Source organism: Penicillium nucicola (assembly GCF_028828085.1).
Source record: "Penicillium nucicola strain IBT 29836 chromosome Unknown utg000001l, whole genome shotgun sequence".
Lineage (NCBI taxonomy): Eukaryota > Fungi > Ascomycota > Eurotiomycetes > Eurotiales > Aspergillaceae > Penicillium > Penicillium nucicola.
This window is the reverse complement of record NW_026643125.1, coordinates 3777561-3799616: the sequence shown is the minus strand read 5'-3', so window position 1 is coordinate 3799616 and position 22056 is coordinate 3777561. Positions and strand designations below refer to the sequence as shown.

Genomic DNA, 22056 nt, shown 5'->3' with positions numbered 1-22056 from the left:
CGGAGACTGAGTCAAAAGATGGAAAAGGGGGAGTTGGCAGCAGACGCGCCGACATCAACCTCATATCAAGGGCCAAACGTCAACCATTCCGAACCTGCAACAAGTTCAGCCTCGTCACTTAGATCAGACATAACCAAAAACTTCGAACCAGTCCGGAGCACTAGCCCAGAGCCTGAATCAAACTCCTCGGGGACGCAGTTCAACGATGAGAGTCTCGCAAGCACCATCAGTCGCCGGCGCAGTTATGCCTCCGGACACGACACAAAAGGGGAGGAATGGGCGCAGATCGAAAGACTGATATCACGAATGTTCGGCCAGGAACGAAAGGCAAGCTCGGAAGAAGAGCAAACAAGACATGTTGGAGTTGTATGGAGAGATCTTACAGTGAAGGGCGTCGGCCTCGGTGCTGCGCTCCAGCCTACCAATGGAGACATTTTTCTAGGGCTACCGCGGCTCATTAAACGACTACTGACTCGTGGCAGAAGAGGCACTGGAGCTGGGAAGCCATCCATCCGAACCATATTGGATGACTTTAATGTGAGAACTATGGCCGTGATTCAAAAACGAACTGCTAACCTGACAAGGGCTGTGTACGTCCTGGCGAGATGCTTCTTGTCCTGGGTCGTCCTGGCTCTGGGTGTTCTACTTTTCTGAAAGTGCTGGGCAACCAAAGAGCTGGATACGAAAGCGTTGAAGGGGACGTGCGATATGGCGGCACCGAATCCGAAACGATGGCGAAGAATTATCGGTCTGAAGGTGTGTTTGTTTCTATGCAGTGGCCTATTCCCACTCACACAAATTGTAGTTCTGTATAATCCCGAGGATGATCTCCACTATGCAACTCTGACGGTGCGAAATACTTTGCTATTTGCATTAAAGACCCGAACTCCCGAAAAGGCTTCGCGTATCCCAGGCGAAAGTCGGAAGGACTATCAGCAGACATTCCTAACGGCGATTGCAAAGTTGTTCTGGATTGAACATGCTCTAGGGACGAAGGTTGGCAACGAGCTCATTCGTGGAGTGTCTGGAGGCGAGAAGAAGCGAACCTCGATTGCAGAAGCTATGGTCACAAAGGCTAGCACTCAGTGTTGGGATAACTCAACAAAAGGGTTGGATGCTAGCACAGCCTTGGAATACGTCCAGAGTCTGCGAAGCTTGACTAATACCGCCAATGTGTCGACTGTGGTAGCCCTCTACCAGGCGTCGGAAAACTTGTTCAATCTGTTTGACAAGGTAATTTTGATCGAGGATGGGAAGTGTGCCTTCTTTGGTCCTAGTCAGGATGCCAAATCTTACTTCGAACGATTGGGCTTCGAATGTCCTCCGCGTTGGACAACACCTGACTTTTTGACGTCTGTCAGCGACCCTCACGCAAGACGGGTAAAGGCTGGTTGGGAAGACAGGATCCCTCGCACAGCAGATCAATTTCAAGCGGCATATCGTCAAAGTGGCACATTCAAAGGCACACTTGCGAATATGAAATCGTTTGAGGAGGAGCTTAAGGGTGAAGAACACGAACGAGAGGCAGCCAGGAAGAATATAAAGCAGAAGAACTACACTGTGCCATTCCACAAACAGGTGTGGATTCTCACGCACCGCCAATTTCTGGTAATGTTTGGTGACAGACAGTCACTGATTGGCAAATGGAGTGTGATCACTTTCCAAGCACTTATTGTCGGGAGTCTATTCTTTAACTTGCCTGACACAAGGTGCGTTAAGTCCACGACCCTGTCAAACTCATTCACTAACTGCTTCAAGTTCTGGCGTTTTTACTAGAGGTGGTGTCATGTTCTTCATTCTGTTGTTCAACGCATTGCTCGCTATGGCAGAGTTGACGGCAGCGTTCGAGAGTCGTCCCATTTTGATGAAACACAAAAGCTTGTGAGTAACTATTTGTGATATCTGTTTCGGTGTGCTAACGCTGCACTAGCTCATTTTACCGCCCGGCAGCATATGCTCTGGCTCAAGTTGTGGTTGATGTGCCTCTGGTTCTTATCCAAGTTGTGCTCTTCGATGTGGTTGTATACTTGTACGCTTTCTCGTCCACGTCAATATGATCAAGCTAACGTGATATATAGTATGTCAAATCTTGCGCGCACTGCTTCACAGTTTTTCATCAACTTGCTTTTCATTTTCACGCTAACCATGACTATGTACTCTTTCTTCCGCGCGCTAGGAGCTATATGTGCTTCGTTGGATGTCGGTAGGTGATGATGCACCATTTTTAGGAAGAAAGAACTGACAGAATCAAAGCAACGCGTCTCACTGGTGTTGCTATTCAAGCTCTCATTGTATACACAGGTGAGTCTTCAACACTGTTCTATAATGTCAACAATTTGTAATGAACATTTTCTTCCAGGTTATCTGATCCCGCCCTGGAAAATGCACCCCTGGCTGAAGTGGCTTATTTGGATCAACCCCGTCCAATATGCATTCGAAGCATTGATGGCCAACGAATTCTACAATCTCCAGATCAAATGTGAACCACCTTACGTTGTTCCCGACGGACCTGGAACATCACCATCCCATCAAAGTTGTACAATCCAAGGCAGCAGCCCCAACTCCTTGATCGTCGACGGATCAAGATACATTGAAACGGCATACACCTATAGCAGAGCTCATCTGTGGCGAAATTTTGGGATCATTATTGGGTGGTTGATCTTATTCATCTGCTTGACAATGCTAGGAATGGAGTTACAAAGGCCCAATAAAGGAGGAAGCTCAGTCACAGTATTCAAACGGGGTGAGGCGCCAAAAGCAGTTCAAGAGGCTATCGAAAGCTCTGGGCACATATCTGACGAGGAGTCGGCTGAGAAAAACGGCAGCGCTCTTGACATGAATGGCGATGTGTCAAAAGATGCTGGGGATAAGGTTGAGGGTATTTCCAAGAATACTTCCATTTTCACTTGGCAGAATGTCAACTACAGAATTCCCTACAAGGGAGCCGAGAAACAGTTACTGAAAGATGTGCAAGGCTATGTAAAGCCAGGTCGGCTCACTGCACTGATGGGTGCATCTGGCGCCGGGTAAGACAAGCCCTCATCTAAGTGACATCCAATACTGACTGATACATGACCAGAAAAACTACTCTGCTCAATGCACTGGCGCAGCGGATCAATTTCGGTGTAATCACCGGCAATTTCTTAGTTGATGGAAAGTAAGAATTCGATATACTGCCGGTTTGAACAATTTTCAATGTCGCTCTAACATTTTTAGACCTCTTCCACGGAGCTTCCAAAGAGCAACTGGGTTCGCAGAGCAGATGGATATACACGAGCCGACAGCCACTGTACGAGAGTCTCTCCGATTTTCCGCCCTTTTGCGACAGCCGAAAGAAGTACCGCTGCAAGAAAAGTACGATTATTGTGAAAAGGTGATCGACCTCTTGGAAATGCGATCTATTGCCGGTGCAACAGTGGGATCTGCAGGTTCGGGTCTCAACCAGGAACAGCGAAAACGCCTCACTATTGCAGTGGAGTTAGCAAGTAAGCCTGAGCTGCTACTGTTCTTAGATGAGCCAACGTCTGGTCTCGATTCACTTGCCGCATTCAACATTGTACGATTTCTTCGACGATTAGCCGATGCCGGTCAAGCTGTTCTCTGTACAATCCATCAACCTTCCGCCGTCTTGTTTGAACAATTTGATGAGCTTCTTTTGCTGAAGAGCGGAGGAAGGGTAGTCTACAATGGACCACTTGGGCATGATTCCAAGATGCTCATCGAATACTTCGAACGGAACGGCGGCAAGAAGTGCTCACCGCATGCAAATCCGGCAGAGGTGCGTCTGCTAGTGCTAGGTATTCAGCTTATACTAACATTGACCAGTACATGCTGGAAGTTATTGGAGCTGGAAACCCGGATTATAAGGGCCAAGATTGGGGCGAAGTATGGGCCAGCTCATCCGAATCCAAGCAGCTTACCGAAGAAATTGAGGAAATCATATCATCTCGACGCGACTTCCACAACGATGATACAACGCAAGATGACCGCGAGTATGCAATGCCTCTGTACGTCCAAATATTGGCAGTCACTAAGCGCGCCTTTGTGGCCTATTGGAGGATTCCGGACTATATTCTCGTGAGTGTTTCAATAATCAAGTGAACGACCTTTGACCTAATAGATTTGAACCAGGGCAAATTCATGCTGCACATTTTTACTGGTCTCTTCAATACTTTCACGTTCTGGCATCTAGGAAATAGTTACATCGACATGCAGTCGAGATTGTTCTCTGTTTTCATGACCTTGACAATCTCTCCTCCGCTAATCCAGCAACTCCAACCGAAATTCCTACATTTCCGGGGTCTCTACGAATCTCGCGAGTTCAACTCGAAAATCTACTCCTGGACCGCTTTTGTGACAAGTACCATCCTCCCAGAACTGCCATATTCCATTGTTGCAGGATCAATATACTTCAACTGCTGGTAAGTTTACACTTCAAATGGATGCCCAAATTTAACATCAATACCACAGGTATTGGGGTACCTGGTTCCCACGAGACTCATTCAGTTCCGGCTACACTTGGATGCTCCTCATGCTATTTGAACTATTCTACGTCGGATTTGGGCAATTCATTGCCGCAATGGCACCGAATGAGCTCTTTGCAAGCCTTCTTGTCCCGTGTTTCTTCACATTCATTGCAGCCTTCTGTGGTGTTGTCGTCCCATACGCGGCTCTGCCACACTTTTGGCAATCTTGGATGTACTGGCTTACACCGTTCCACTACCTGCTGGAAGGGTTCGTTGGTGTCATTACACATAATATCCCCGTCGTTTGCGTTCCGCGCGAAGAAGCCCAGTTCAGTCCTCCTTCTGGTATGACCTGTTCAGAGTATGCAGGTCCATATGCCCAGAAATCTGGTGGATATGTAAGAGATGCTGGGAATGGACTGTGCTCATTCTGTCAGTATTCGATTGGAGATCAGTTTGTGAGTTCACCCCTTAGTCCTCTCTGTTCCGCCAACGAGCAAAGCTAATCGGGGACTATGCTCTTTAGGCCAAAAGTCTCAACATATTTTACTCGCACAAATGGAGAGCCTATGTAAGTACCATTCTCTGCAACTCGTGAAGCTAGATCCTGACGGTCTCCAGGGTATATTTTGGGGGTATGTCATCTTCGATTTCGCCGCGGTCTTTGCCTTCTCTTGGATCTATTTGCATGGCATTCGCAACTTCAAGCGATGGCTCAGCGAGCGCAAGACGAGAAAAAGTAAAGCCAATGGGCTGTGAGGGTATGAGCATGTTTCACCTATGTAAAATTGGGGTGGCTGCGCAATGATAGCAACACACTCAGGGAAGGAGGATATCCTTCAACCCTGGACGATACAAGTTTTCAGGGTTTCGAATACAATACATTTTTTATTCATTTTCAAGAGAATGAACTTTTATGAATATCTCCTTGTATTTCTTCTGATTTAATGCTACTTGTTGCTATTAGTTTTTATTTGTCCAAGGCTTCAAGGCTATGCAGTAACCCTCCTGCAGCTGCTATCTATTGGGCGATCAGTTACATCGCAATGAGCCCGCCGGAGCCAAATAGCACCAGTAGGATCGAAAATATTACGCACAAGAGCCTCGAACATCCCAAGCTAATTCGCTGTCGATGCCCAATAGATAAATCTTCCTCCCCAAACTTCCAATCATCTCCGCGCCCGAATGCTTGGCATTCCCTTTGGATTCCTCCACTGCGATTCTCCAATTCTGGTCTCGGCATTCAACATCAGCCTTTGGATTTCTATGCCATGCTTGAATAGTCTGAAAAGATCCCTATCGTGAACGCGTCCCTGTTTCCTCTTCCCTCCCCCTTTCGCTGTTTGCCTGTTTCCGTCTCCACCTCCCAACATGAAGGAAGAAGCTTCCAGGGACACACCAGAAGGCTCGACTGCCGGCGACGATCAGTCGAACTCGAAAGCGAGTCTCGCCTCCAAAGATCGCAAATGCCAGTACTGCCAGCAAGCTTTCACCTCCTCATCCCTAGGCCGACACCTCGATCAATTCCTTTTTAAAAAGAAACCGGACGGTATCCACGATGTTGAAGAGATCCGCCGAATCCGCAGTGGAATCACTCGTCGCCAGGCTCGCACGTCTTCAGGAAAACACGAGGAAAGTCCCGAAAGGGCCCAGAAAAAGACCACGTCGGACTCCTACGCAACAGCCGACACGGGGTCGAAGTCGCGGGATGCTCCGGTGCGCATGATGTTCAACACGCCCACCTGGCATGCCACTGGAGTAATCAATGATATCCCCAATACCAGTCGCACGCCGGATGGGCCTCAAATTGCGCCGTCGCAATCTCGCGCCGGGTCGTTACAGCTGCCAGACTACGCGAGCAGGGGCGCTGGTTCCACCAAACCAGATACCATGCGAGCGTTGGAGCTGGCGCTGCGCGAAGTTCTCGATAACATCAAAGCTGCAACGTAAGCCGATCTGTTTCTTCTCAACCATACAAAGATGCTGACGCAAAATTAGCTCCCGTATACGACCTCGCCTGTCTCCGTTTGAATTCGAGATTCAAGCTCAAACCTTCCCCTCCTTGTGCCTGCAATTACTCCCTCCCCCACCAAGCCTGTTTGCACCACAACCATTTACATCCTCGGATTCGTTCCCACTACAGGCCCCCGGCGCCGAGCATCGTGATATCGTTCGTCAAGCGCTCCGATCCAAGGTGGCACAATGGCAGACCGAACAAATCGCCGCAGAATCTCACGTGAAACACCACCATAGCGGGTCGGACCAGAGCATGATATACCGCAATGCACAGCAGCACGAGGAGATGAGCATCCGACACTTGGATTTAGCCTTCAACCATTGGAACTCCCTTACTTATGAGACCCGTCGCGACACCTGGCAGCTCGAAATCATGCGCGCATTCGCCCGGGAGTCAGAAAAGCGAAAGTCTGGAGATGAACAGCTTGCCCGTGTGCAACAGGAAGCAAATCAGCTCCGTGCCCAAGTCGAGCGCCTCGGATCATGCCAATGGCCCCGGGAGTTTGCGCTATTCCCCCCAGACACACTGCCCCTTCCCCGGGAAGTAGCGCGGGAACTAGATGTCCAGAACAGCCAAATCGGTGCCGACTCGACAAGATGGAACTATGACAACGTGCTCGCAAAATGGAAACGCGTCGTCATGCACGATAAAGGCATGGGTCGGATCGGCGTTGGCTATGGGAATCCCAGCCCGCTGATAGACACCGAACAAGGCCAGCCACAGCCTGGGCAAAGTCCAGACCTTCGCCCACCGCGTCCCGGTGAGGATTCATCCTCTCATCCAAACCGTTTGCGTCCTCTCCAATCCGCCGCTGCTCTCAGTCCAGATGTTGGCGCTGCTTCTACACCTGCTTCATCCACCCACTATGCTTCACCCCACTCCTATGCAGATCCTCGTAGCCCACCCAGTGGGTTGCCACAGGCCAAACGTCCGCGCCTCATGAATGGCTCTGAGGGACCACCGGGGTCATTAATCGAATCTGGTCCTTCTCCTGCGCAGGGATCTGCGATTGGTAAACCATGGGGACCTTCCACGCCACATCTTTCCAACATTGCTGCGCCATCGGGACAAAGGCCTCCTACATCTATGAACTGAACACGGTCTTTACAGGATGTCTATAAAGGAGTTGGAAAATATTTTTGAGGTTGAGACAGCGTCGATTGGTTAACTCAGCCAGCCAACTTTGTCCATTACCAGCGCTGTTTCCATAATTCCCAGTACAAAGTGTATAGAAACACGAGCATGTATGATCCTCGCTTCAATGAAACATTTATGTGATTCGAACGGCTTTATAGATGCGCTAGTAATATGCTAATATGATAGTTGGTTCGCCTTATGGATTCATGCTATCTCAGACGTATCATTTCGCCTCTTGCGCAATCTCTTCACCCAGGTACTCAGCCAAAGTCAGCATCTTCTCCTCTTGCAATCTTCTGCCAACGAACTGCACCCCAACTGGAGCGCCATCGTATGTTTCAGCATCGTCTAAACAGCGATTAGCAGGAAACCATTCAGCAACATAAGAAGATAACTCACAATCGCACTTGATATGCTTCCCACCATCTGTCGAACCATCAACCGAACGCACATCGATTGACTTATCAGCAAAAGTAACCGGAATTGCCACACTGGTATAATCTAGCACATTAACAAAGCCAGTATATCCAACATACTCGTATTGAGTTGGAATGACGGCCGCGTGAGGTGCCAGGGGACAGAACACTCCATCCACAGGTCGGCCTGTGCCAGTGAGCTCGGCTGTGCTGTTCCAGTAATCCATGTACTGTTTCTGATAGACGCGCTTTGCGATATTATGCTCGGCTAGCTCAGAAATATTCATTTCCTTGCCGTCTTTTGTAACGATTACCTGCGGAGCCTGCTCTTCGCCAGATAGACCGAAATGATGTCTAAAGTCCGCGCCGCCGTCCATATCGAATGTCTTGGCCTGCTGTGGGTTAACATCTGATCTGTTCGTCAAAAAGCACAGAGAGAATTGTAAATCCGGATACATACACACAAATTCACAGCAATAGAATGGGAAGGAGGCTTCCAGTCAACAACTCGATGACCAAGCCTCTGCAAAGTCTTCACCACAATCTCAATACCACGGGCAATAGGCGGATGAATAGGACATAAACCATCCCATTTCATAACACCAAAAGCCAGCGCCGAATCAGTCCCCGCAACAGATTTCTCAACCAAAGCCCTAGTTTGCAGAACAACATCATCCCGCCACGGCACCTCCAGCGCAAGGGGATCATGCAACCAAGGACTCTGAGAAAGAACAGCCTTGACAAGCATAGTCAAAGACCTAGCAGTAGTAGCCAACGGCCCAATGACAGAAAGAATAGTGCCTTGTCCATCCATGGAATTCGCAGCACCCTGGTAAGGAATCCTCCCAGCAGAAGGACGCAGCCCATAAAGCCCATTAAATCCCGCCGGAATACGCACACTACCACCGATATCAGTTCCAAAGCCTCCCGGCGAACCACGCAGCGCAATAAGCGCCCCTTCCCCGCCGGAACTACCACCCGAAGAAAGAAGTCTGTTCTTGGGGTTCCAGGTATAGCCAATGATATTGTTGACGGTCTCTCCGGACATGAGCGTTGCAGGCACGCTGGTCTTGCAGTAGAGGATTGCGCCTAGGTTGCGTAGTTCGCGGACTAGCTCGCTTTCTTCTGTGCAGCGGCGCGGGTCGTTGGAGAGTCCTTGGAAGGTGTTGATCCAGCCTACGTAGCCCATTGTTGTCTCCACGCCTTTGATGTGGAATTGGTCTTTGAGACTTATTGGGAGGCCGTGGAGAGGGCCTTTGGGCATTTTGTGTTTTTCGAAGTAGGCGTCTTGAGCCTTTGCGTCGTCGATTGCTGCTTCAAAGAGGATTTCGTGGAGGCAGCTTACCTAGTTCAACTCTGATGTCAGATTTTGGCTTACGTGCTGTTGGTATGCTTGGACAAGAGTGCTTGTTGGGACGTACAAGTTGGTGGGCAAGGGCAGCTCGGTGGCAGAAGGCTTCTGTAACTTCGACGGCCGACCAGGTTCCAGTGGTAGTTTGGGCTGCAATGTCTACTGCGTCTTTCTCTGTTATCTCAATCTCGCGGTCTGTCAGGTATTGTCGAATATACCCTGTGACATCGCGGAGCTCGGTGGCTGGAGGAATGGGGTCCTGCAATCGCCATTTCTCAGGAATGGCATCGAGGATGGATTGACGCTTGGCCTCGCCTCGTGTGCGCCATGTTAGATCCGACATTTTGAACAGAATGCCTACTCCGTAGACGATGTATGGTGTTTGGGGTCGTATGTGCACCCGAGTGTTTATATACGGGGAGCTTATCTGTGCGGGGCTATTGGAGTCAGTTGGAGACATGGGCTTATCAGTCTGCTTTGGGCGATTTGGGGATGTCAACATTCAATTCACACTATCTGTTCTAACTGATTCGTCTGGTCTTGAGACGCAAATATCATCTCCAAAATTTGGGGAACCTCCAAACGTGCCGCTACTCCCGACCCCCGCCAGGGAGCGCTGCCAAGAACAACACATGAGAGAACATGTAGGAAATGGAGGTTTGACTTGCAATTTACGACTCTAACATCCAAATATCGGTATCTCCTGCATTAGATGTGCCCTGTGCCTTCTTTGAAAGCATGGGTAGTTGACTTGTGCTGAACGTTTAGGGTGACCCGCTTGCTGGACATCCAACCCTCCCACATTTGGTAAGGACCAGGCGGCATCCCCGGAAGAGTCTCTCCAAGCGATGGCCAGTTGGCTAGCCATGCAGGGCAACTCGAAGGCAGAATCTTCGGTACTCCATGCCAGGCAAAGCGCGACGTACCATTCATGTAGACCGTGTCTCCTGATCGAAGTCGCAGTATTTCGCAGCCATCTCCATTGTCATGGGCAGCCAGGAACAAACCATCACAGCCAAAGCTCACGCTCATTAGGCCTGTATCGTCTTCCAGATTCACGTCTCGGTGAATCGGTTGGGTATCTCTGGTGGAATGAATGTCCACCATGGCAGCATGAGCTAATCTGTCTGGAAATACAGCGCTCATTAGTTTGGCAATATCCTGTGGAATTTCCGATGGGATCTCCCCGGGCAGGATAGCGACGGTCCTGTCATGTTGTCCACCCAGGGCGATCCAACGTAGTCTCTTTTCCAAGAAGCTCTGGACATCCAGTGGCTCGTGCAATTGCGGATCCTTCGATTGAAATGTGCGAGTGGGGTCATCTTCAAAGAAGGACTTGGAACCATGGGGTTCTTCTTCTGGGTAGGTCACATCGTAGTGTCGATGTACATTGGTCTGATATTTTGGACTGGACAAGTCTCGATGGAACAAGCGGGAGAGGAGTTCCGTCTGTACCGTAGTTGGAAATAGGGCAGGGATCATCAGTAGACCTGGTAAGAGTCAGGCATAATTCTTGGTCCTGTTCCTGTGGAAATTAGTGGTGCAAGGCAATTCAATGCTAACCGGAGATCAAATGATGGCTGTAGACTGGGATGTTCTCCGTCATCGGAGCATCCTCTTCGGCCGGTGCATGACCTCCTCGAATGAAATCATCAAAGGCCAATCGTAGTTCTTGGCTGGACAGGTACTGCGCGATTGTTACTCCGCGTGGCAATTGGTCGGGATCGAGCTGCTGTAGATCGATGACACCAGGATCATTCTCCACCTCCTGAACGGCGGAGTATATCTTGTAGCAGTCCCTGATGGGCCCAGGAGGAATATCCTGGGCACTCAGGCCCTTGATTGGAGCCATGACGGGATAGGAAGTCAATCGGGGAGGGAAAGGGCCAGTCAAGGGACGCGCTCACCGCCTGGCAGGCGCGGGGGGTTGTTTGTTTGTCTTTCTCTCCCCACCATACAAGAGTCTCGTCAATTTCTTCACTTTCATATTTGCTGATTCTCCCCCGGGGAATTTGGAGCTTGCGGCACTGAAGCTCCCACGAAGACCCACAGAGTAAGTAGCGGCAAGCCTTATGTTATCTGCTCCTTGCTTCCTCAATTCCTCCCTGGCAACTTCTCTCCAATCCGCACCATAACCAATTCCAAACATCTTTCAAACATTCTCTAAGCTCCTTGGCAGCAGATAAGGATCGAATGACGGCCAGCATGGATAACTATCAGAAGATTGAGAAAATCGGTGAAGGTACGTGCCATTTCTCCGGCTGGTGCCATCCACAAACGAGCTAACGCGTGGTATTGCTAGGAACTTACGGCGTTGTCTACAAGGCCCGTGAGTTGAATCACCCCAACCGAATTGTCGCTCTCAAAAAGATTCGCCTTGAAGCCGAAGATGAGGGTGTCCCCAGTACCGCCATCCGCGAAATTTCGCTCCTGAAGGAAATGCAGGACCCCAACATTGTCCAGCTGTTCAACATTGTTCACGCCGACGGCCATAAACTCTACCTAGTCTTTGAGTTCCTCGATCTCGATCTCAAGAAATACATGGAGGCTCTTCCTGTCAGCGATGGTGGCCGTGGCAAGCCCTTGCCTGATGGCTTCAAGCCCGGCACTAGCCTCGGTCTGGGTGAGGCAATGGTCAAGAAGTTCATGGCTCAGCTGGTTGAGGGCATTCGTTACTGCCACAGCCACCGTATTCTTCACCGTGATTTGAAACCCCAGAACCTCTTGATTGACCGTGAGGGTAACCTCAAGCTGGCTGATTTCGGTCTTGCCCGAGCATTCGGTGTTCCTCTGCGCACTTACACCCACGAGGTAGGGATATGCTAGGACTTGCTCATATTTCATTGCTAATTGGTGTTTCAGGTTGTCACATTGTGGTACCGGGCGCCTGAGATTTTGCTCGGTGGACGCCAATACTCCACTGGTGTTGACATGTGGTCCGTGGGTGCGATTTTTGCTGAGATGTGCACTCGCAAGCCTCTCTTCCCCGGTGACTCTGAAATCGATGAAATCTTCAAGATCTTCCGGTGAGTGAGATGTTTTGATCGGCCTGGGTGCAATACTAACAAGCATAGTATCCTCGGTACCCCCGGCGAAGATATCTGGCCCGGCGTCACCTCGTTCCCCGACTACAAAGCCACGTTCCCCAAGTGGAAGCGCCCCGATGTTGAGATCGTCCCTGGACTGGAGGAAGCTGGATGTCAGCTTCTCGAGTCCCTGCTTGAGTTCGACCCGGCTCACCGACTCTCGGCCAAGCAGGCCTGCCAGCACCCATACTTCCGCAACGGCAGCTCGTACTACTCTGGTCGCGGCCAGTCTAACGGCTTCCAATAGTATGATCACGATCTCCCGTCTTTTGTGTAATGACAGGGCTCCCGGGGTTTTATTTTTTCATGTACGGCGTTCAATGGGGAGTGACATGGAGGGCGGGCTTACTGTTACGAAAGTGCTTTAGTGAATACAGGCGTACATACCCCTTCTGGCCCTGTAAACAGGCTCTCAAATCTTAAACCGATGTGACGGTATCATCTGACTATCAGCCTCTCTTTCAGCCTCTTTTTCCCGTAATGCCAATGTCAGGGCCCAAGAGCACAACCTCGTGTCAGCGCTGCGCCCCCGCACAAATCTTGAAATGGGACAGATAACTTGCTCACCTAGTTGCACCGGGACCTGACTGATTATTTTGAGACCCAATAAGCACCTGCTATCATGAAACGAGCCGTTAGCTGCAGAATCAGTGCTTATGGTGCTATGGGGGTGAGGGGCCGAGCTGAAGCATATTTGGGGGCCAGAAATGCCACCGTCAGACTCATTCGCTGACCAGACGCACCTGCAGCCTTATGAACGCCCCCAATGCCTATGAGGGCCCAAGCCGGCGAATCAATAGGTGAGATTCGAAGCTGAGCCATCGCGGCTCGGGATGGCCGTGCATGAGGGGAACACTCGACATTCTTGTTCTATTAAGAGCATGCCCTTCTCCTCTCTTTCTATTTTCAGCTCCTCGGATCTTGAAGCGACTGCGGCCCCTGCGACAATATAAGAAACATTCGTCTTGGTTAGACTCATCGTTGCGATTTCCGGGAGTAAAGAAGATAAGGGACGAAGCTCGCCAAAAGACCTCAACACCCAAGTATAGAAACGACAGCATTCAACATCCCACCCCTTGATCCTCACCAGAAGCATGGATTTAGAAGATGAAATGATCCAGATGGGCTACGGCGCCCCTCAACCCCCAGCCTCATCTCGCTCGAACAGTCGTCCACCACCGCGCGCACGCTACCAACCACCCCAGGAATCCGTAAAGCAATTCTGGGAACAATTTAACACAAAACACCCTGGAAAAGTCTACACCGTCCTGCCCGACAACCCTTACGCACGAACCCGCGCAAAACGTGTTCCCAGCGGCCGTATTCAAGGCCATACAGCTATCAAGTCCTACGAGCAGGCTCGGGAAGAGTGTCTCAAATCTGTTGAGCGGATTATAAAAGAGTGCGAGCGGGTTAATCAGAAATATACGGACCCGCATTTTGATATTGAGCTTGATTTGAAGTCTCAACGGCGGCATTATCTTGATGGGTTGGACAAAACTAATGAAGAGATGAGACCTAGGGGTGTTAAGAGAGTTACTGTAAGTTCAAAGCTCTTTATTCTTTCCCTTTTTCTAGCGGTTGGGTGCTGATTTGTGGTATAGGAAATCTTTGAGAAGCCGCAGTTCTATGTTAACGGGCCCACCGCTTCGGATGTTCGTCAGGGCTGCGATGGGGATTGTTGGCTCATGGCTGCCCTGTGTACTATGGGTAACAAGGAGGAGCTGATTGAGAAAATCTGTGTGGCTCGTGATGAAGAAGTTGGTATTTATGGGTTTGTTTTCTACCGAGGTATGGCGCATCGAGTGAAACTGGGAATCACAAACTTATACTAATTCGACGGGTAGATGGTGAGTGGCAGCAGTGCATCGTGGACGACAAGCTCTATCTGCGAGCTGCAGACTACGATGAGTCTGTAGATGAGCGGCCGGTCTGGGATGAAATCAACCGCCTTGACACAGAAGAGGAGTACCGACGAGCGTGGCAAACTGGCTCGCGAGCTCTATACTTCGCGCAGTGCGTAGATGAAAATGAGACATGGCTGCCGCTTCTTGAAAAAGCCTTTGCTAAGGCTCATGGGGATTATTCTGCTATCGAGGGCGGCTTTGTTGGTGAAGCGATCGAAGATCTTACTGGGGGCGTTACGTCCGAGGTCTTGTCCAGCAATATCCTTAAAAAGGATCGATTTTGGACCGAGGAGTTGATGAAGGTCAACGATGAGTTCCTCTTTGGTTGCGGGACTGGTATGTTCTCCAACTGGTTGGACCCTCAATATCGTGGTCCTCCCAGAGATCGCAAGGGCATTTCCGAGAACCACTCTTATTCTATCATGGAAGCTCGGGAGATTGATGGGGAGCGTTTGCTTAGACTCCGGTACGTCAATATGTGTTGAACACTGATGAATCACAAGCTCATGCCGTTTAGGAACCCCTGGGGCCGCAAAGAATGGCACGGTGCTTGGGGTGATGGCTCCAAGGAATGGACACCTGAGTGGATGGAGCGTCTTGGCCATAAGTTTGGAAATGACGGAGTCAGTGCTGCCTTTTCTATTGATCGTTGCTGTACACTTCAGGCTAACACGGAGTAGTTCTTTTGGATTTCGTATCAAGACCTCCTCAAGAAGTACCAGCACTTCGACCGGACTCGTCTCTTTGGTCCTGAGTGGATTATCGCACAGCAATGGACTACCTTGAATGTCCCATGGTCTGCAGATTATCACAGCACCAAGTTCATGATGGACGTTACCAAGAGTGGTCCAGTCGTCATTGTGCTCTCGCAAGTATGTACTCAGACAAATGGTGGTAAGATCAGGTTTTGCTAACGACCCTAGTTGGATACCCGATACTTTAAGGGCCTGGCTGGCCAGTATAGCTTCGTGCTCAAGTTCCGTCTGGAAAAGGAAGGCGAAGAGGACTACCTTGTACGCAGTCACAGCAGCCATTTCATGGGCCGATCTGTCAACGCCGAAATCAACCTCGACCCAGGCCGCTATCATGTCCTGATGAAAATCACCGCCTTCCGACATGACGAAGAGGCAACGGAAGAGATAGTCCGCAATGTTGCTCCTACCAGGCGTGAAAAGCTTGTCCAAGTCGGCCTTTCCTACGATCTCGCCCATGCTAAGGGAGTGGTTGGGCAAACAGAGCAAGAAAAGCGCGACCAGGAGCAATACAACACAATCAAGACCAGAAAGCTTCACGAAGAGATCAAGAAGAAGTTACAAAAGAAATGGGTCCGCAACCAGAAAATGGCCGCTCGACACGATCGCCAAGAGACCATCGCCGCTATGCGTGCCACTCGCACTCCTAACGGCAGCTCTTTTGACCGTAGTCCTGAACGCAGCCCGATCCCCACGCAGATCCTCGCTGACGCTCCAGTCAATCAATCCCCCACCGATGTCGCAAGCATTTCCAGCGATGGCAGCGATCGACGCGTTCCCTATACGAATGGCTCCGTGCCAACAATCCACGTCAATGGCAGCAAAGGCCTCCACGAAAAATATGCCGCCAGACATGGCATGAGAACAACGGAATCCCCGCGTCGAAGTTTGGACTATCGGATTTCCGCAGATATGCTGGATCCCAGTGATCTGGAGCTACTGGAAGGGTTCGAATTCGACAGTGATCTCGATGTACCTCCCGAAGGAGATGCAAAGTGTCACCCTCCAATGATGGGCCAAGACGAACCTACTGTTGATCCGTGGAATGCTGTTTGTGTTGTTGGCTTGCGTGTCTACTCTATGGATCCCATGCTCAGTTTGCAGGTCATGCATCCTGTCCCCGAGGATGTTACTGAGGCTCCCTTGGACCGGGATGACCCTGCTGTATCAGCGACTACTCTTCAAAGAGATTCTTATTCTTGGAAGGATTCTTGGAGTAGTCAACTTCCCTTTTGATGTATTTGTTAGCTTTGGTGACAGATCATGAAAGCTTTTCGGGTTTATGTTTTAGTTCCGTGGGATCATTATGTCAGGGGAATTTGTCCGAGTCCATGTATTTTAGAGTTCTTCAGATTCGAATAAATTGACCTAGTGGATCATTGCCTGATTATGTTTTTGTTAGATGGATCTACTTTTATGGACATGACCCGCCAGTTGAAGCTTGAGATGCTAGATGATTCACAGTTTATCTTTAAACTATCAATCGTGAACTTCATCTTGACAATACCTTTTATCAGATGTGAGGCCAATCCTTCTCAATCTAGATGGTTAGAAACTGAAGTATTTTGTCATATCTGAGGCCTCAAATTCAGTGGTGGCCTAAGTCCTCAGGCGACAATCACCAACCCCAATCTGCAAAGCGAACTCTCCGCCATACATCATCCAGACTTTGCGAAATAGCTGAAAACATTATTGAGCGAGAGTATGCGAGATATAATCGTTGCGTCTCGTGGATTCACCCTCTTCCTACGTACGAGAAGGGCTGGTCGCGTTTCCATCGCGCGGTTCCCAAACGCGCGGTATTCCACAGTTTCATCGGATTGCATCGACGAGACATTTTCTCTTCCTGTTGGAAACAATGGATCGATCGATTTGAAGTATAAAATATCCATATCTCCCGAAAAACAATGGCCAATGCTAACTTGTTCCCTAGAATTACGCGACCAAGCACATTATGCTCTCATGAAACATCATCCGGATATCCAAATGTGATTCTTTATCTGCCGCCAGGACCTTTGTTCCACGACACTCATACTGAAACATCTCCATCAGATGGGCTGTCGACGTCTGAAGTCGATCATGTCGACGCCAGGGAGATGCAAGGCCCATGCTATGCACTATCACCGCAGCATGTGCTAGCAAGCGCCGCATCAGCAGTGGTAGTCACAATCAATTACCGACTTGGAAGAATCAAAGATTCAATATCTTCACTTCCTTCAACCCCAAGCCCGGATCTGCAAAGAGAAACTCCAGACCAAACCCTGGGCGCAACAAACCCACACTCAGAAACGTACAAATACCCAACCCCAGTGCACGACACCCTAGCCGGCTTTGACTGGATCAAAAGCAACCTGAAATACGCAAAACTAGGAATATACGGTACCCACATCGGCGGATCTCTAGCTCTGATGCTATCCCTGACAGAAGCACAATCAATCAACGCAGTAGCAGCCACAAACCCAGTCTGCGACTGGCCAAGTCTGGACGAATACTGCACAACAGAAGACCCCAGTCCCACGACAGATCCAGAAAGCACCAGCAAAACATCCTCAAAACAAAAACGCGCCCCAAAAAAACGATCCGCGCCATCAGACCTAGTCCCTCTCCTTCAAGCCCGCTCAAGATTCTTCGCAACGCCAGAAAAGACCTTCGACTCCTTCGCCTCGCCCATACTTTTTCTCCGCTCTGCTGGCCGCGACGTCCCACGTACTTTCCCGCAGTATCTGACCGGACCGGATTATCCGACTCCTGTGCTGCAGAATACACGGACTGTGACGGCTGCTGAGGCGTATAATGCTGCTGAGGGGTCACTTTGGGATCAGGATATCTATCCTGATGGGGATGGAGATGAGGTTGATATTCTTGCCGGGGCGAGTACGCGTCGACGGAAGGCTCTGTCGAGGTGGCCGCCTTATGGGCTTGACTATGGGATTAATGGGACGAGGTGGTCGGGGCCTAGTGATGGGATTGGGAGGTTGGAGGTCACTTTGCCTTTTGTGAGGGTTTTTGTTGGGGAGGGGGTGGATTCTGGGGGCGAGCATGATGGTCAAAGGGAGGGTATATCTGAGAGTTCTTTGGAGAAGAAGGGCGTCAGGGGGAATGAAAGAAGCTTGGAGGATACCGTTCTTGGGAGGCAGGCTGAGGAGATGGTCTCTGCTATGCGGAGGGCTTGCTTTTGGGGGAGGGAGAAGGGATTTGGTGAGCGAAGGGTTGTTTTGTCTAGGGTTTTGTGGGACGTTGAACAGTCGCGGGAAGTCGGGGGTGTGGTTAAAGAGTGTGTTTGATGGAACTATGGATGAGGTTGATTAATTTGAATGGAGTGATATACATATTTAATGGTTCAGATTATGTGAAACTTGAAAGACAGTCCTATCGTATTCAGAATAGTATAATTTATATCTCAAAATATGTTGAATTAAAAACATGTTCAGAAGTTAGAAAGCGAACTCATCAACAAATTTCCATACACCAACCCCCGATCTATTCCGTTCTATCAACAAGATCAACACCAATTCAATCGATCATAAAGGTGGTCCTCCAATTCCAGAGGAATTGTTCTGCGGCTGCCACCAACCATCAAAATCCCCAAGATCAGCCAGCATATTAGGGTCATCAGGGAACGGCGGGGAAGAAATATGAGCCATGCCATTAGCCGACGCATGGGCATTTCCATTTGCGCCATGGGTTTCGGATAGAAGACGCAAGTCAGAGTCCCGGATCCAGTCTAGGTCACCGAGCTGGGAGGCGGAAAATGGCGTTTGGTAAGATTGTTGCTGTTGAGGTGGAAGAGGTTGTTGAGGGAGATGGTTTTGGTGACTAGGTGGCAGTTCCGAAGCAGATTGCATATGAGGTTGGGGCTCAGAAACAGACAGACGAGTTTTCTTGCGCGAGTCTACCCCCTGGGTATTAATCGCACGGCCATATTGTCTAGTCGAAGAGTTTGAAGATATCGATTGCAGGTTCGCGCTGCTGTTCTGACGCTTAGTCGCTGAGCCAGAACGACGCATATGTGCTTGCCAGCGGCGTTGGAGAGTGACAAGGTAATCACGAGTTCGTTTGGCATTGTCAAATGATTGACCTAGCTCATCGAGAGCGCGGAAGCAAAGGTTGAGGTAGGCGACCATCTCTGCGCTGCGGGGGTATGTTGGACTGTTGCCGGACTTGCCAGGACTGAGAGGGGAACTAGAGACTGTTACAAAGAGAAGCATTAGGGCTGCGCTGAAGATTACCGCCACAACTTGGTTGTTCATGCGGCGGAATGTGTAGTGTTTTTCGTAGAGATGGAGGAGGCGTGCGACGGCTGTGGCGGATTCGACGCACATCCGGCGCGCGTGGTGATAGCCCGGGCCTTGTCGCGGAGCTTGGGGTTGGATATAGCTCTTGGAGAGCCAAGGGCGGTGGAAGAAAATAATGATTTGGTGGTATTGCATACTATTCAATTGTCAGTGGGTAATTGCTTCATGGAGTATCTCAACTTACTGGAGCATCATCAAATGTGGTAATTTTGGTGAAACATCATCATCCAGGTTGATCTCTAGACTAGATGGAAGATTCTCTTTCCAAGCAAAAAGGTCTTCGGTAACTTGGTAGCATAACCTTTGCAAATCATGCCGAGAAATATCAGAACATCCATACCTAAAATCGGGTTAGCGGTGTTTATGACAATATGAATCAAGAATCTCATACAAAATATGACCAACTGGAGAGATCATCTCCCACAATACAACGAATTGTCTGCAAATCAACTCCGTAGGGTTTTTGATACCAGTTTGAACCATTCCTTGAGCGGCTTGATGCCCATATGGATGCCACGTATCTTCCTTTTCTGGTCCAAGAGAAGAAGCAGGCTTGGGAACACTGATATCTCCAGCGTTCATGCGGAATGGGCGTCCCAAGTAGAACCCCCAAAAACTAGATTCGTCAAAGGAATGTACCAAACAGAAGACAAGGAAGCTTACTGGTCTGCAACATAGCTTCCCCAAAATGCTGCCCGACGTACATCCGCCTCGGCTTGAGTGATATCGCCTCTATTGACATAAGTCGACATGTCCAAGTGAAGCCCAAGATCAAAAGCGAGACGCATAGACATTCCTGCAGGATTCTCAGTATTGCTACCTGTGCCTTTCTATCGCCACAATGCTTACCGCTATACAACCAACCGCGAGCATCACGGTTTGAGGCACCTTCATGGCAACTCATGATAACCAACGCCTGAACAGTCGCCACACAAGGAGAATCAAGTTCGATTTCGAGAAGAGCCTTAGCTCGGTCTGCAAAGAACTCGGAAAGAGATTTAGGAAATGTGATAAACGTGGGGTGGTATCGTGCTTCGAAAGCACTCCCGATTGCACACCTGTGAAACATGATATCAATAAACAGTCTCCCCTGGATTCAACAAAGGTAAACTTACATCGCATTAGTCAAAACCTCCGAGTAAAAAGGAGTATCGTCAAACTCATTGCGCCATTTAGATCGTGCAGTCATAAACATGTCTTTGTCAACAACATAAGTACTAGGATTCTGCCACGTGAAATAAAGCTCCACAAGATGATCCTCAAGAGCCTGATCAACAGGCTGTCCAACCCGGAGGTGATTTAGAATATCTTGACCATCATGACGGACAGTACGAGCATCTGGTCGCTGCCGCTGCTGAGTCGCAGAAACATCCACCAGGTTGAGATTAGAAGTAGCACCGTAAAATCGGAGATGGCCATCTCCGGCGATTTTGAGAGTCCCAATACGATGAGATAACTGCTCAATGACGTCATTCTCTGCTTCGTCTTCCTCTCCGCTGTCTGAATCATGCTCTGCATCAGGCGGTAATTGACCCAATTGAGCATGAGCTTGCGGGACCATGTCTATGCCTAGCGGTAGGCTATCCGGGCTGAGTCCGTTGTTGATATGCATCCCGGGTACATGGGCACCAGGGCCACTGGATCCTCCATTAAGATTGGCATATATGTTGTCCAGGCTTTCGGCAGTTGGTAAAGTAAATCCCCAATGAACGAAGTTCTGATTTTCGGAAGCACCGCGCACCATTCCAAACGGATTCCAGCCCTCGGGTGAAGGAAACTGTCCATTGGAGGACGTATCCTGCACTGGCGATACACCCGGAGCAACCAAGTCTGTCGTGGGATTTGGTACATTGGGACTAGCAGCAGGCGGACTCCGAGAAGGGGACTGGCCAGAAATCACAGGACCCGCTGTCTCAACTGGTGACTGTTTCTCGAGAGCGGGCGCAGCAACCACTGGTGTTTGAGGAAACCCGCGCGGAATCTGGAGGGTATCCAGGACCCTATTCATACCCGCCTCATCCTCCGGGTTCATAGGCGGGGGTACTAACCCCTGATCCTGAATAAAATGACAAAGTTGATCAATCCGAGCAGAGAACAATTCCGTTGCAGCTCGTAAAGATACCCTGGAAAAGCGATTAGCCACTCTGACACTCAAATGTAGCACATTTTAGCACATTGCCTCTCAGAGGTCGCGCGAAAAGCGATTGACGAGTGCACCCACTTGCGCTTGTCATCCCCATGCTGATATTTGCATTCTTTCCCTTTGCGCTGGCAATTTTGGCAATGCGGAGTTGCTCCGTCGCACTGGTCGCGTTAGATTTGAAACCCCGCAGTATCAGGGCCTTGCTTTGCGCGGGCACTTACCCTGATCTTGCTCTCTCGACACGGTACACAGGCGGTCGTGACGTGCTTGCGAGGTGCCTTTTTTGTTCTTTCTGGGTCCGGCGACATGGTGATCGTGTCGTTGGATGGGGGTCAAATGCGGGGGTCGAGGTGGCGTCGCGGGCAGGTGATGACTTCCATGGAAGTAGATAGTACGGATTACGTTAACTCATAGTCAAAGAACATCGTGAAGTGAGAACTGAGACGAGAACTGAAAACCCCAGAGAACTTGGGGGCGGGGAGAGGG

General features: G+C 49.8%; 8 protein-coding genes across 8 annotated transcripts; 5 read left to right on the top strand and 3 right to left on the bottom strand.

Annotated features, from left to right (window-relative positions):
- Positions 1 to 18: 18 nt before the first annotated feature.
- Positions 19 to 5225, top strand: N7511_001441 (putative ABC transporter; the record flags this gene model as incomplete). The annotated part of the gene is made up of 15 exons (XM_057123866.1): positions 19 to 537; positions 585 to 756; positions 806 to 1709; positions 1759 to 1881; positions 1931 to 2029; positions 2079 to 2203; positions 2254 to 2301; positions 2360 to 3026; positions 3080 to 3157; positions 3217 to 3778; positions 3826 to 4077; positions 4132 to 4421; positions 4471 to 4924; positions 4993 to 5037; positions 5088 to 5225. The coding sequence occupies 15 exons, from the start codon at positions 19 to 21 to the stop codon at positions 5223 to 5225; spliced, it is 4476 nt and encodes a 1491-aa protein (XP_056989599.1).
- A 612-nt stretch (positions 5226 to 5837) lies between these two features.
- On the top strand, positions 5838 to 7578 carry N7511_001440 (uncharacterized protein; the record flags this gene model as incomplete). Its single annotated transcript, XM_057123865.1, has 2 exons — positions 5838 to 6412; positions 6465 to 7578. 2 exons carry the CDS (start codon positions 5838 to 5840, stop codon positions 7576 to 7578), a joined length of 1689 nt encoding a protein of 562 aa, XP_056989598.1.
- A 265-nt stretch (positions 7579 to 7843) lies between these two features.
- On the bottom strand, positions 7844 to 9730 carry gmdA (putative general amidase GmdA; the record flags this gene model as incomplete). Its single annotated transcript, XM_057123864.1, has 4 exons — positions 7844 to 7968; positions 8020 to 8428; positions 8497 to 9381; positions 9458 to 9730. 4 exons carry the CDS (start codon positions 9728 to 9730, stop codon positions 7844 to 7846), a joined length of 1692 nt encoding a protein of 563 aa, XP_056989597.1.
- A 365-nt stretch (positions 9731 to 10095) lies between these two features.
- Positions 10096 to 11239, bottom strand: alkB (oxidoreductase, 2OG-Fe(II) oxygenase family; the record flags this gene model as incomplete). Its single annotated transcript, XM_057123863.1, has 2 exons — positions 10096 to 10877; positions 10951 to 11239. 2 exons carry the CDS (start codon positions 11237 to 11239, stop codon positions 10096 to 10098), a joined length of 1071 nt encoding a protein of 356 aa, XP_056989596.1.
- Positions 11240 to 11592: 353 nt separating this feature from the next.
- Positions 11593 to 12720, top strand: nimX (cyclin-dependent serine/threonine-protein kinase CDC28; the record flags this gene model as incomplete). Its single annotated transcript, XM_057123862.1, has 4 exons — positions 11593 to 11629; positions 11690 to 12198; positions 12250 to 12413; positions 12462 to 12720. 4 exons carry the CDS (start codon positions 11593 to 11595, stop codon positions 12718 to 12720), a joined length of 969 nt encoding a protein of 322 aa, XP_056989595.1.
- Positions 12721 to 13567: 847 nt separating this feature from the next.
- On the top strand, positions 13568 to 16368 carry N7511_001436 (uncharacterized protein; the record flags this gene model as incomplete). Its single annotated transcript, XM_057123861.1, has 6 exons — positions 13568 to 14014; positions 14078 to 14264; positions 14321 to 14846; positions 14898 to 15003; positions 15061 to 15252; positions 15304 to 16368. The coding sequence occupies 6 exons, from the start codon at positions 13568 to 13570 to the stop codon at positions 16366 to 16368; spliced, it is 2523 nt and encodes an 840-aa protein (XP_056989594.1).
- Positions 16369 to 16836: 468 nt separating this feature from the next.
- On the top strand, positions 16837 to 18416 carry N7511_001435 (uncharacterized protein; the record flags this gene model as incomplete). The annotated part of the gene is made up of 2 exons (XM_057123860.1): positions 16837 to 17009; positions 17066 to 18416. The coding sequence occupies 2 exons, from the start codon at positions 16837 to 16839 to the stop codon at positions 18414 to 18416; spliced, it is 1524 nt and encodes a 507-aa protein (XP_056989593.1).
- Positions 18417 to 18653: 237 nt separating this feature from the next.
- Positions 18654 to 21878, bottom strand: N7511_001434 (transcription factor domain-containing protein; the record flags this gene model as incomplete). Its single annotated transcript, XM_057123859.1, has 8 exons — positions 18654 to 19563; positions 19612 to 19767; positions 19819 to 20043; positions 20091 to 20223; positions 20277 to 20485; positions 20543 to 21550; positions 21649 to 21731; positions 21792 to 21878. The coding sequence occupies 8 exons, from the start codon at positions 21876 to 21878 to the stop codon at positions 18654 to 18656; spliced, it is 2811 nt and encodes a 936-aa protein (XP_056989592.1).
- Positions 21879 to 22056: the final 178 nt, after the last annotated feature.